The sequence below is a fragment of the Aotus nancymaae genome, unplaced genomic scaffold (assembly GCF_030222135.1).
Source record: "Aotus nancymaae isolate 86718 unplaced genomic scaffold, 86718_ANA_hifiasm-v0.15.2.pri h1tg000122l, whole genome shotgun sequence".
NCBI lineage: Eukaryota > Metazoa > Chordata > Mammalia > Primates > Aotidae > Aotus > Aotus nancymaae.
In genome coordinates, this window is record NW_026988537.1 from 2,707,824 (window position 1) to 2,722,550 (window position 14,727).

At 42.3% G+C, this 14,727-nt stretch overlaps 1 protein-coding gene across 2 annotated transcripts; it reads right to left on the minus strand.

The window, feature by feature from the left end:
• Positions 1–1,506: 1,506 nt before the first annotated feature.
• On the minus strand, positions 1,507–3,004 carry LOC105727810 (biorientation of chromosomes in cell division protein 1). Of its 2 annotated transcripts, XM_064371122.1 has the most exons (2): positions 2,477–3,004; positions 1,507–2,279 (listed from the first exon to the last, which is right to left on the minus strand). In XM_064371122.1, the coding sequence occupies exons 1-2, from the start codon at positions 2,836–2,838 to the stop codon at positions 2,219–2,221; spliced, it is 423 nt and encodes a 140-aa protein (XP_064227192.1). In that variant the 5' UTR covers positions 2,839–3,004; the 3' UTR covers positions 1,507–2,218. The 2 variants fall into 2 exon arrangements, with proteins under 2 accessions (XP_064227192.1, XP_064227191.1); XM_064371121.1 differs by having other exon boundaries at positions 1,507–2,838.
• Positions 3,005–14,727: the final 11,723 nt, after the last annotated feature.

Here is a 14,727-nt window from a genome sequence, read left to right on the forward strand (position 1 = left end):
GGGTCCCTTCCATCCTAGGAGGGCCAGCAGTTCATCCTCACAGAGTAGATACTCATTCCAGACATGGGTTTGAGTTGCCTTTCTTGTCCACAGAGCCTCAGCCAGCATGATTTTCTGGAGGCTTCTGGAAAGCTCGATCCACAGACATGAAATTCCATCCAACATGGTCTCTGACCAGGGAATCTATTTCATAAGGAAGAGATGTGGGTCTGGGCCCATGCCTCCATTTCCTGATTGAATAGGATAGTCATGACTGTAAACAGTGGTGCTTACCATGGTTACAACCATGTTACAGATTTATTTATTCCTTCTCCACTCCCACTGCTTTACCTGACTAGCCTTAAAAAAGATGAAGAGAAAAAAGGAAGTAATGTAGGCTTTCCATTTTTCACTTGGCATTGCCTGAGTAGACATTGTGAAGTTGCTACATTTTGATCTTATGTGCTGTTGTAGATTGAATTGTGAACCTCCGAAATATGTATGCTGAAGTCCTGACCCCCAGTATGACAGCATGTGACTATATTTGGAGACAAGGCTTTTGAAGAGGTAATTAAGGTAAAATGAGAGCATGTGGGTCCCATAATCCATGACTAGGTGTCCTTATAATAAGAGGAGATTGGAACATAGATATACACAAAGGACACACCACGTGATGACAAATAGAGAAGATGGCCATCTACAAGTCAGTGAGCAAGGTCTCAGAATGAAGTCAACCCTGCTGACCTTCCCTCTTTTTTTTTTTGTTTTTTTTGTTTTTTGTTTTAAGGAAGGCAGACTGTTACATGCGGCACCTATTTGGATCTGCCTGGAGTTCTGGGAGATCTGATGTAAGTTCCTACATTTTCTTACAAAAAGACCTTGAGAGCTTATTTGGAGGTTCTAGCAAAACTCAGAAAGAGCACAAGTATTCTTATATCCTTGACCAAAGCACAGTTATATCCCTTGCTAGACCCTGATGAAAGTCCCTTGGTTTATCAGAAGTTATCAAATCAGCTATCTTAAAAACCCAGAAAAAGCACAGCTACTCTTACAGCCTTGACCAAGGAACAGTCTTCCTCGATCAGCATGCAGCTTCAGGAGGGACATACATGGAGCGGTGAGGAAGCGGACAGTCACTGAGCCAGTCAGATCAGCTGAGTCAACCCTGGGGACACTGGGGTAACAGATGTTGCAGCCAATTGCCCTCACATCCCGTGCCCACATCTTGATTTCAGACTTCCAGCCTCCAGAACTGTAAGAAGATAAATTTCTGTTGTTTCAGCTACCCAGTCTGTGGTACTTGTTATGGCAGCCCTAGCAAACTAATACACATGCTAATTTAATAATAACTAGCATTTATAGTTGGATTTACAGCTTACAAAACACTTTTTTGAATCTCATAAAAATCCCAGTGGTTGATAGGATGCTATCATTTTCATTTAGGAAACTGAGGACATGGGAAACCCTCACTATACAGGGATCACACAGTAAGAGGCAAATTAGGTTTTGAACCCCAATTTTTTTTTTTTAAGAGTATCAAATGATTTTATTATGAAAGATAAGCCATTTACCGACTACTTTCCTAAAAAAACGCAAATGTGAGAATAAAGTAAACATAAGTAAGACTCACTAGCCCCTGCAGGACACGAAGCAGCTCTGGACAGACAGCCTGCAAATGAGTTTCCTTACACCTCATGTCTGAACTTTTCACACATTCCAGGATTTCATGTTTTGTTACCTATTACAAAGGAAAGGAAACTGGCTAGAAGATTCACGTATAAGAAGGTCACAACTTGAAAGCTATCTGACGCTAATGACTTGTACAATCTAGTTTGGAACTCTGAGAGACAATATCAAATAAGCACTGGCAAATACCACCCCCAGTTAACCTTTACTGTCACTGTTCTTTCAAACTGTCTTTGGGATTGGTTATGTTCTCTCACTGTAGCTTTCGTTTATCTCAGAGCACAAACCCTAAAGTCCATGTGCAGTCTCCATGTTCAAGTAGAGTCTGTTTCAGGACAACCCTGGGTTGCTGTAGTGTTTCTCTCTCTGTAGTGTCTCCTTGGTGTCACACCCCTGGACAGGGGACCAAATGGCAGAACAATGCAGGGGTGACACGGTCAACTTTCCTGCTGCTGAACTTGCTCCCCTTTCAATCTGTTTACTGCCCATAGTCAAGGTTGAAATCTTCAGATCAGTGACGACCTTGGCCTATCTTCAGTCTGAAGTTGCTCTCTTATGTAACTGAATCCATTTCTTCACCAAAAATTGAGCTTTCAAAAGGTGACAGGCATATTCTTAGGAAGTGTCCTGAGATGGAGCTGGTGGGTCCTGGCCGTCGGGCTCTGGTGGGGGTGCTGGCACAGCTGCTTTTTTCTGGGCTGCCAGGAACTCATGAATTGCTCGTTCTATTTGTGGCCTGAAGATGTGGTTTAGTTTTGGATCCACCACCTGAGAAATAATCCTGTCTACTCCAGCTTCCAACATCCCTGACTGAACCACACTCTGCCTCAGACCATTTCGCAATTGGTTTTTGTTCATTGTAGGATTCCATTCCTGCTTGTCCAGATGTGTTGACACAAAATTATCCACTTTCTGCCTCAGGTTTTGGTAAGCTGGCTTTGTGTCCACGTCGGCCAGGCAGTCCCGGCGGAAGCTGTCAAAGAGGCCCCGGCTCTTGAGCTGCTCCACGATGAGAGCGATGAGCTGCGGGTCGCCGGGAGGCAGCGAGGCGGGGTTGATGGGGCCACCGCCCCCGCCGGCCCCAGTAGCGCCCGTCGCTGCCCCGGCAGAGGCCTGGCCCGCTCCGCCGCCGCCCACCGCGCCCGTTCCCCCGCCGCCGCCGCCGTCCGCCATGGCTGCGCCCCGGGCCCACAAGGGAGACCGACTATAGCTTCTTCTCCAGGACGGAAGGTCTAGAATGTGTAGAGGCGGCGAATGGGGCGGTGAAGGGGAAGGGCCCCAAGGAGGCAGCGGCGTAGATGACGGTGGTGGTGGCGGCGGCGGTGATGGCGGCGGGGGCAGTTGAACCCAAATATTTTGATTCCAACCCCTGTCTGCCAAGTGAGTCCTCTGTTTAAAACCCTCAGTGACAGCCAGGCATGGTGGCTCATTCCTGTAATCCCAGCATTTTGGGAGGTCTAGGCGCGCAGATTACCTGAGGTCAGGAGTTTGAGACCAGCCTGGCGAACGTGGTGAAACCCTGTCTCTACTAAAAATACAAAAATTAGCCAGGTGTGGTGGTGTGCACCTGTAATTCCAGTCACTAGAGAGGCTGAGGCAGGAGAATCACTTGAACCTGGGAGGCAGAGTTTGCAGTGAGCTGAGATTGCACCACTGCACTCCAGCCTGGGCGACAGAGCAAGACTCCGTCAACAACAACAACAACAACAACCCCTCAGTGGCTTTCCATTGCCCAAACTGTTTCCTGAGAATGACATGCAATGTCCCTTACATGCCAGTGCAACCTAGCCTTCCCGTTCCATCTACCATCATTCACTTCCTTTCAACTCATGCTTTATCAGTATGGAATTAGTCAGCACTCTTCATAAATCATATTCACCTTACTTTCTCGTGCCATCGTGTGAGCTGTTTCTCCAGCTGAGAGGCCTTCTCTGCTTTCTCAACTTGACAAATTACTGGGCATTCTTCAAATGCCCAACTCAAATATTACCTTCCCTGTGAACCACATTATGACTTTCTCTGTGCTCCCATATTTTGTATGTATTTTTACTATTGCACTTATGAGGTAGGAAGACAAATTAACAGAGTGGAAAGGACTAGGGCTTTGGAGCCAGGCACACATAGGATCAAATCCTGACTCTGCCATGGTTCATTCAATCCAATAGCTTTTATTGAACATGAATTACATGAAAAGCACTGAGCCATGTTCCAGGGATACACAGATGACAAAGCTGTTCTCGCCTGAAAAACTACAATCCTAATGCAATATACTTGAGGGTTCAGACAAATCGTACGTTAAAAGTTTGAGAGACAAGAGCAGTATACAAAGGAGAGCGAAAGAAAGGCAGGGTAAATACTGTTATGTTGTAGTTATTTCTGTGTTTCTGTCTTTCCTACTTAAACTTGGGAGCTCCGTAAGGTCCAGGAAGTCTTATTCATCTTTTTTTCATTAATGTTGGTTGAATGAGATCATGAATATATGGAAGGCTGAGAATGTGTTTCAGGATCTTGTCTATTCTAAGACCAAGGTAAGAAGATTAAGGAACCAAAGAAACTATAACAGCCCTAAAAAACTTGTAAAAACATTCCCTTTCTAAACTAGTAGAACAAGGCTGGGCATGGTGGCTCATGCTTGTAATCCCAGCACTTTGGGAGGCCAAGGCGGGTGGTTCACTTGAGGTCAGGAGTTTGAGACCAGTCTGGCCAACATGGTGAAACTGTCTCTACTAAAAATACAAAAATTAGCCAGGTGTGGTGGTGGGCACCTGCAGTCCCAGCTATTCGGGAGGCTGAAGCACGAGAATTGCTTGAACCTAGGAGCCGTAGGTTGCAGAGAGCCGAGATCTTGCCACAGCACTCCAGCCTGGGCAACAGACCTTCTCAATAAATAAATAAATAAATAAAATTAGTAGAACAAATAAGGCTCCCTGAGGTGATGTATGTCCCTTGATTTATCAAAAGTTATCAAATCTGCTACCTTAAAAAACTCAGAAAGCAGGCTAGGCACAGTGGCTCACACTTGTAATCACCTGAGGCCAGGAGTTCGACACCAGCCTGGCCAGCATGGCGAAACTTCGTCTCTACTAAAAATACAAAAGTTAGCCTGACATGGTGGTGACGCCTGCAACCCCAGCTACTTGGGAGGCTGAGGCACGAGAATCTCTTGAACCCAGGAGGTGGAGGCTGCAGTGAACCAAGATTGTGACATTACGCTCCAGCCTGGGCAACAGAATGAGACTCTGTCTCAAAAAAACCAAAGTAAAACAAAAAAGCCCCAACAACTCAGAAAGCAACAAGTCTGGGACAGGTGGATTTTGATATGAAAAAGAGGAATAGTAAATTTAATCCAAATTTCCTGATATTTTTCCCTTTCAACAATTATCAATGCCTTATTACAGAGAATTTTAAACATGTATTTAACTAAGAAGTTGGTCAATGATAGAAAGCTATAAGATCAATGTGTCAGAAACTCCCACGCCTTTTTTTTTTTTTTTTTTTTTTACCATTGTGGCAACCCTTAAGGAGGATCCTGGGAACATAGTAAAAAACACTGCTTTAATAAATTCTATAAATACCATGCACTTAAATGGAAGCTTCTAAGTCTTCAACAATCATTGTTTTTAGCACCAAAAAAAAAAAAAAAAGATTATGAGATAAATACACATTGGTCTTCAAGGTCAGATTCTCTTGTAACAATCCCAAGCTATTAACTGTGAGAGATAATTGTCATTTAAGAGTTAACTTGTAATTTAAGCACATTTTAAATAGCTTAACAAATCTTTGTCCAGTGAAGCATTCCTAGAGGAGATGCCATACCTCTAGGTTAATCCGAAAGGTTCTCAGCTATATGTGCAATATGAATTTATGCTCCAAATTACCAAATCCAGATTCTACTTTTCACCATTCCATTGATTTTTTTTTCAGTTTGTATGCAGATTCTGCCAAGCAGGTGGTCTGTAGCTCGCAATTGACAACACCTACCAGCTGTTAAGTTTACACATTGCTCCAATTTAAATGCTTAATTGCTCTCACTGCACTCAATTTACAGCTCATAAACCCCTCCCAGATGGCCCCCAAACCTCTTTGCCAACGATAGATTCTAAAGTTAAATGAACCGTAGTGTCCCTAGGTAGAAAATCACATATCTGAATAATCTTACACTCTTTGAATGTTTATAATTATTTGTTAGAAAAAAATTAACATCTGAGGGTTTTCTTTTTTATTTTACATTTATTTTTAATTTTTCGAGACAGAGTCTTGTGCTCTTGGCCAGGCTGGAGTGCAGTGCTGCAACCATTGCTCACTGCAGCCTCAACCTCCGGGTCTCAAGCAATCCTCCTGCCTCAGCCTCTCAAGTAGCTGGGACCACAGGTGTGTGCTACCACACCTGGCTAATTTTCTACTTCTTTGTAGAGACAGGGTCTCACTATGTTGCCCAGGCTGGCCTTGAATTCCTGGGCTCAAGTGATCCTCCCGCCTCGGCTTCCCAAAGTACTGGAATTACAGGTGTGAGCCACCTTGCCCAGCCTAAGGGTTTTATTTAAGTTAGCTTTGGAGAGAAATAAAAGGTTCAACAACTGTCATATCTTCCACTAATCCCTTAACATACTTGTCTTTGAAACTGGAACCGAAGGTTGTTACCTACCCTTAGATTTGTATAGTGTCCTGGATGACAGGGAGGATAAAGGAAATATTAAATATTTTGTGTTCAATGCCTATATCATTACACACTGTCCCAACGTCAATGGCATCTAACTAAGATAAAGAATAGAGGTACTGTAAATGTGGTAGTCTGGTGGGAGAGTCTGTGAAGGCTCTTCTACTGTCTGCCTGCCCCCTTACCTGGGAAGCTGAATGGTGATTTTGAAAGAGCTCATCTCATTCAACTCTCTCTTTTTATAGATGAGGACACGGAGTCCCAGAAAGCTCAAGTGGATTGCCTAGCCGGTGAGTGAGGCGGGGCAGGACCAGGATCTCAACTTATGGCTTCTTAGAAATCATCTTAATCACTTGATCACCCCAGGGTATCCCCGTTTGTTGCCATCAGAGTTAGAAAGGAGAAAAGGCAGGATTCAAGTAAGTTTTTCTTAAACCTCTACAAGATACAGAAATAAATTTTTATTCAACCAATGATGTATACCCAGGTGCTTTCTGCTTTAAGCCAAACTGTATATGAAAACAGAGATTTACATGAGGCTAAAGTACAGAGTTCTTCTTGACTTAATTAAAAAAGATTCATTATTGGATTTCCTTAAATTCTAGTATTCCTAGTGAATTTTTAAGTTCACTTATGCCAGCCTCAAAACACACATTACGTAAATTACTGTATTTATGCATTTTAATTGATTAGCAAGTGTTTACAAAGTACCTAACACTATGCCTGTGCCATGCAATTTTTAAAAATAATAAGTTCACTATAAGCCATGCTCCTGGCTAACAGAAAGTTTACATCCCTGTGTGGGCACAAGACAAATGAAACGACCTGAAAAAACAAAACAGTATATAATGAAGGGTTAAATTGTACAATATGAAAGGCCATGTATAATGAAGGAAAAAAGACAAGTAAAACACTTTACAAAATTCAAACATCTCTGAACTCATTTTATTTGCGTGTTTTTCTTTTTGTTCATGGGCTAGCAAACAAACAGGTTAAGGGCAATATAGATGAGAACTGTCCTTTACTCTCTTTGAAATACAGTCATTAGAGAGGTTTCTAAGTTTTGACACCTCCTAGTGGTAACTGTCCGACTGCACTTAATGTTCTGTAACAATTTTTGTTGCCAAAAAACGGTGGGGAAAACTTTAATTTAAATCTGCTTTTCAAAGTTTTCTTTAAATAAGAGAGGCTGAATGTAGTGGTCAAGCACATAATCTCTGAGCTAGACTGTGTCAGTCTGAACGTCAGCTTTGCCACTTACTAGCTATTTGAGCCTGGGCAAGTGTTCCCTCTCTGCGAAATGGGAATAATAGTAGTACTTTCTTTATGACATTATAATGAGGATTAACTCAGTGAATACTTGAAAAGCAACTAGAATAGTGCATATCACATAGTAACCATAATACAAATGTTTGCTAAATAAATTAGAACAAATCACAATGAAGACATTCTTATATTTAGGTTATACTGACGATCATTTACATTTTTGCTAACTTGGGAAAATTATTTAACTTCTCTGAGCCTTGGGTTATTTAATAATGAACAATTGGCCAGGTGCTATAGCTCACACCTGTGATCCTACCACCTTGGGAGGCCAAGATGGAAGAATCTCTTGAGCCCAGGAGTTTGCCACCAGCCTAGGCAACATGGTGAAACTACATCTCTACCAAAAAAGTACTAAAATTAGCAGGTGTGATGGCATGCACCTGTAGTCCCAGCTACCCCAGAGGCTGAGGTACAAGATGGCTTGAGCCCAGGAGGCAGAGGTTGAATTGAGCTGAGATCTCAACACTGCCCTGCAGCCTGGGCAACAGAGCCAGACTCTGTTTCAAAATAATAATAGCAATAATAATAAAACAACTATGTGTCAGTAACTTTTTCAAAAATAGATTTTCTTTTCATTTTAAAAAATATTTTATAAAGATATGGTCTCACTCTATTGACCAGGCTGGTCTCAAACTCTTGGCCTCAAGCAAATCTCCCACCTTGGCCTCCCAAAGTGCTGGGATTACAGGTGTGAGCCACTGTGACTGGTCAGATTTTATTTTCTAGAACAGTTTTAGATTTATAGAAAAACTGAATTTTGAGGAGTACTGGTCAAGGGTTTTGGAGAATGTTCTCCAATTGGAATTTGATGTTTTTCTTGTCTTAGATTGGGCTGATGAGGTCCCAGGAGGAAGATCATAGAGGCAAAGTGCCATTTTTATCACTTCATATCCCTAGACATACTATCATCATGACTTAGGACTGCTGATGTTGACCTCGATCACTAGCTGAGGTGGTTTTTGTCAGGTTTCTCCACTGTAAAGTTATTCTTTTTCCTCTCTTTCCATAATCTTTGGAGGGAAGACACTACATGCAGCCCACACATAAGGAGTGGATGTATGCCCCCTTCTTAGGGGTCAGAGTATCTACGTAAATTATTTGGAATTCTTCCGTATGGACAATTTGTCTCTCCACCCCCACACACACCCTTATTAATTTATTCAGTTATGTATTCATAACATTATTAACTCATGGATGCTGGTTTTATACTTTAGGTCATAATTCAATATTACTTTTATTTTCATTTTTTTGCTCAAATTGTTCCCCTTTGGTCATCGGGAGCTCCTTCAGTTGGCTCTTACACCCCCTTTGACATAATCCAACAACATGATTTCTTTCTAGCATTTCCTTACTTTTTGGCACTGCAGCATGCTCTAGGCACATCTTGTGTCTTTCCTGCCCCAGTTCTAGAATCAGTGATGTCTCCAAAAAGCCCTTAGATCCTTTTATTAGATAATGGTATTAGGAACCAAGATCTGGATGGTAGGTGTCTGTGTGCTAAAGAATATGCTAGGTCTTTTAGGACTTCTCAGCTAACAGATCAAATAAATATATGGGTGTATGCTAACCAGTGTATATGCATCTATCCATACAAATTTTTATATGGGTCAGGTGCAGTAGCTCATACATGGAATTCCAGCTACTCAGAAGGTTGAGGCAGGAGGATTGCTTGAGGCCAGGAGTTTGAGACCAGCCTGGGCAACATAGAGAGACCCATCTCTAAAAAATTAAAAATAAATTAGCTGGATGTGCTGGTGCATGCCTGTAGTCCCAGCTATTCAAGAGGCTAAGGCGAGAGCGTCACTTTGAGCCCAATATTTCAAGGCTGCAGTGAGCTATGATCACACCACTGCACTTCAGCCTGGCCAACAGAATAAAACCCTGTCTCTTAAAAAAAAAAAAAAAAAAATATATATATATATATATATATAAAGTTAAATACGAGTTCTTACTAATGTGTCCAACTTTAATCCATTACTATGTGGATCTTCCAGCTTCTTCTCCTTGCTTATCTGTATATTCCCACTCCAACATTGAGAAACCTGGCTCCCACAGTCTGCCATCTATTTACGCAATTGTTTCATTCCAGGACACATGCACAGCGGTAGCAGAATTGTTAACTCATGCCCTCAAATGAAACAACTTTATCAACTGAAGCAGTATTCTTTTTTAAATTTATTTTTATTTCAATAGCTTTAGAGGTACAGGTGGTTTTTGGTTACGTGGATAAATCGTGTAGTGGTGAAATCTGGGCGTTTTGTATACGCATCACCTGAATAGTGTGTAGCGTACCCAACAGGTGTTTTTTTCTCCCCGCTCTCCTACCCTCCCCCACTTCTGAGTCTCCAGTGTGCATTATACCACTCTGTATGCCTTTGCATACCCATAACTTAGCTTCCACTTATAAGTAAGAACATATGGTGTTTGGTTTTCTATTTTTGAGTTACTTCACTTAGAATAACGGCCTTCAGTTCCATCCAAGTTGCTGCAAAATACATTATCTTGTTCTTTTTATGGCTGAGTAGTATTTCATGGCATATGTATATTACGTTTTCTTTATCCCCTCATCTGATCACAGGCACTTAGTTTGATTCCATATCTTTGTAATTGTGAATTGTTCTGCAATAAACGTATCCACACAGGTATCTTTTTTTTTTTAGACAGACTCTTGCTCTGTCGCCCAGGCTGGAGTGTAGTGGTGTGATCTCAGCTCACTGCAACCTCCGCCTCCTGGATTCAAGCAATTCTGCCTCACTCAGCCTCCTGAGTACCTGGGATTATAGGCGTGTACCACTACACACAGCTAAATGTATTTTTGGTAGAGAGGGGGGTCTCACCATGTTGGCCAGGCTAGTCTCAAACTCCTGACCTCAGGTGATACACCTGCCTTGATCTCCCAAAGTGCTGGGATTATAGGCGTGAGCAAGTGTGCCCAGCCACATGTCTTTTTTATATAATGGCTTCTTTTCCTTTGAGTAGATACCTAGTAGTAGGATTCCTGGATCAAATGATAGATTTACTTTGAGTTCTTTGATAACTCTCCATACTTTTTTCCATAGAAGTTGTATTTACACTCCCACCAATAATGCACAAGCATTCCCTTTTCACCACATCTGCGCCAACATCTATTGTTTTTGACTTTTTCAAATGGCCATTCTGACTGGAGTAAGGTGGTATCTCACTGCGGTTTTAATTTGCATTTGCCTAATGATGAGCGATATCGTGTATTTTTCATATGTTTGTTTGGCCCTTTGTATATCTTTTTTGAGAAACGTCTATTCATATCATTTTCCTTGTTTTTAGTGGGATTATTTGTTTGATTTTTGCTGATTTGTTTGAGTTCCTTATAGATTGTGGATATTAGTCCTTTGTCAGATGTGCAGTTCCCAAACATTTTCTCTTTCTAAAGGTTGCCTTTTTACTCTGTTGATTATTTATTTTGCTATACAGAAGCTTCGTTGTTTAATTAAGTCCTATTTATTTTCATTTTTATTGTATTTTTAAAGAAGTGTTCTTACATGCTTTTAGTATGTAATTTCTTTTGCCTTTAGTTTTAAAGATTCCACTTATTTCCAAAGTAACTTTAGGCCAGTATGTGATCCCTGCTTCCTTCAGCGAGGCTGTTTCATACATCTTTAACACAGTTAGATGTTACTGCCATGGTCTGCTTCCCTTCCTGGAACTCTCCTACCTCCTGAATGACTTTACTTAATCTGCATACATTATGGTTCACTCTTTGTGTTGTACAGTTCTATGGATTTTGACAAATGCATAATGTCATGTTTCCACCATTACAGTATCATACCAAATAGTTTCTCCTCCCTAAATATCTCCTGTGCTTCATCTTCATAATGAACCCCCATTCTGAACCCCTGGAAATTGCTAAAGATTTATCGTCTCTATAGTTTTGCCTTTTCCAGAATGTCATATAATTGGAATTGTGCAATGTATAGCTATTTCAGACTGGGTCCTTTCATTAAGAAATATGCATTGAAGTTTCCTCCATGTCATTTCATGGGTTGGTAGCTCATTTTTTTGTTTTTGTTTTTTTTCTTTTTTGAGACGGAGTCTTGCTCTGTCACCAAGGCTGTGGTGCAGTGGCGCGATCTCGGGTCACCATAACCTCCTCCTCCTGGGTTTCAAGTGATTCTCCTGCCTCAGCCTCCTGAGTATCTGGGATTACAGACATGCACCACCATGCCTGGCTAATTTTTGTATTTTTTAGTAGAGACAGGGTTTTGCCATGTTGGCCAGGCTGGTCTCAAACTCCTGATCTCAGGTGATCCCCAGGCCTTGGCCTCCCAAAGTAACGGGATTACAGGCGTGAGCCACCGTTCCGGCCGATAGCTCATTTCTTTTTATCTCTGCATAATATCCCATTAGATGAATGTACAATTTATCCAGTCAAACAATATTTTAATAACTGAAAAGATAAAGCTAAAGAAGAAATCCTCTTTATCCTGGAGAAGCTCAGTCATTGGCGTGGGTGGCATGTTACATTACATCTCCAGTGCTGTGAGCACCCACAGAAGACAATGGTGTCCATGTGAGAATGTGATGAGGTACAGGCACAGAGAAAAGCTGGCATATGTCTTGGGCCTTGAAGAAAAAGTAGGTGTTTGGGGTGAGGTGGGAAGGGAGGAAGAAGGTGAGTGGAGAAAAGGAACTTGCAGACAAATATTCTAGAAGGTGAGAGAGACTGTGCCCGGCCCCAGGGAACAGTGTATTTTCCCTCATCTGCACGTATGACCCCAGAGTTGGATTTGCAGATGAGGAGGAAGGGGCTTTGTGGTGCCCGTTCGCCCTGATAATAACGATAACTCTCACTTTTAGAGCAACCTACTACCATGTGTCAGAACCAGTGCTGGGCACTTCACACACATTTTTTCTCGTGATTCTTCATGTTACACATGTGCGTGTGTAACACACATACCTACAAAGCTGCAGAAGGACTCTATCATTCTTCCTGTTAGAAGCTGATACTCCAAATGGAGTTGCTGTTCACTTGTGTGATTACTAAAGAGATGCTGTCTCACATGTCCTTTGACTTTGGCTGCAACAGCCGCTTTCAGCCATTTCTCACTCCAGCTCCTCTTCTCAAGGTCCCAGAGCTTTAGAAAAGCTGTGGCATTATCACTTACTGCATTCCCCAGCAACCTCCTCTTTTTTAATCAGGGATCAGGTCTCCAGCACACTGAATTTTTTGGGGGTGCGGGGGATGGGGAGGACAGAGTCTACCTCTGTCACCTAGGCTGGAGTGCAGTGGCACAATCTTGTCTCACTGCAACCTCTCCCTCTCGGGTTTAAGCAATTCTCCTGCCTCAGCCTCCTGGGTAGCTGGGATTATAGGCACATGGCACCACGCCTGGCTAATTTTTGTAGTTTTAGTAAAGACAGGGTTTCACCACCTTGGTCAGGCTGGTCTGGAATTCCTGATGTCATGATCTGCCCACCTCACCCTCTTAAAGTGCTGGGATTACAGGTGTGAACCACCTCACCCGGCCCACATTTTTTTCCCCCTACCTCTATGACTCTTTGTTTACCTACACAATTCCAGGAATAAGTGATGATAGGAATTTGGAGCAGTATGGGAGAGCACCAAGCTTTTCTTTTGTGAAAGTAATAAAACGAAGTCAATTTTCTCTTTACTCTGCCCAATGGAGGTTTTCTAAAGAAAGTCAAAGCCATTCTGTTAATCTGCAATTAGACTGCCTACTTCCTACTCAGAGTTCAGAACTGAGCTTTTCTCCCTCATGTTGACTCTGTAATATGTAGCAAGGCCTTGGGATTGGACCAACACTCCACGGAGGCCATTAGAACAGCACTGTTAAGAAGTAAAAGAGTTACAAGAATGTGGAAACTGGAAAAAGCGAAGCCTCAATTCCACTCTGTTTGGTCATCTTGACTCTTGGCACTGTAAGATGACTTGTCAATTTGTACCAAAACCAAATGACCAGTTTGGTATCATCTTTGATGAAGACTTGGCCAACCCTATTGACTCTGCAGATCTTTGTCATATTTCAACTAATGCAATCCTCTAGAGAATGTGTACTGAGAGACACATCACATAGCTAAAAATAAAGCAGCAGTTAATTTGACACCCACTACTAGATAATAAAAATAGAACCACTAAGTGACTCATAATTATTATTTCCAACATTTCAAAAACTGGTAATTGAGTTTCCCATATGCATTTCCTGAGAGGCAAACTCAAATTTGTTGTAGAATCTGAAGAACTATACTCACAATTGCACAAATATAAACACGAGTTCTCTTCCTAATGTGGTTCGCTAATATTTAGTTTACAGTCATTATCATTGTATCATTATTGTAATTACACCTTCCCTTCCCCTTAAGAAAAAAAACGCTATTTTAGTCAAGTTTAACTAGAGGTAGTTGTGTATACTGTACAACTAATTCTGCTACTGTACCAAAGCATCCTGAGAGTAGGCGTGTGTTTCAAGTGTCCTTGTACCCTCCATCCAGCGGTGGCTTTCAGTTGTCCTCTAATATTCGTGGTACTAGACCCTCCATTTGTTTTGTTGTTATTGTAGAGACAGAGTCTGGCTCTATCGCCAGGCTGGAGTGCAATGGCGCGATCCCGGCTCACTGCAACTTCCTGCCTCAGCCTCCCGAGTAGCTGGGACTACAGGCGCGCACCACCACGCCGGGCTAATTTTTTGTACTTGTAGTAGAGATGGGGTTTCACCATGTTGGCAAGGATGGTCTTGATCTCTTGACCTCGTGATCCTCCCGCCTCAGCCTCCGAAAGTGCTGGGATTACAGGCGTGAGCCACCGCGCCTGGCCAATCCTCCAGTTTTTAAATGGGTCACATGGACACTCAGAGTAAAAACCATGTTTCCGGCCAGGAGCGGTGACTCACGCCTGTAATCCCAGCACTTTCGGAGGCTGAGGCGGGTAGATCACTTGAGGTCAGGAGTTTGAGACCAGCCTGGCCAATATGGTGAAACCCTGTCTCTACAAAATTTAGCCGGGCGTGATGGTGCACACCAGTAATTACTAATCCCAGATACTGGGGAGGCTGAGGCAAAAGAATCCCTTGAACCTGGGAGGAGGA

Coding starts and splice junctions, on each gene's coding strand:
- LOC105727810 (XM_064371121.1), bottom strand. CDS start 2,838: ATGGCGGACGGCGGCGGCGGCGGGGGAACGGGCGCGGTGGGCGGCGGC.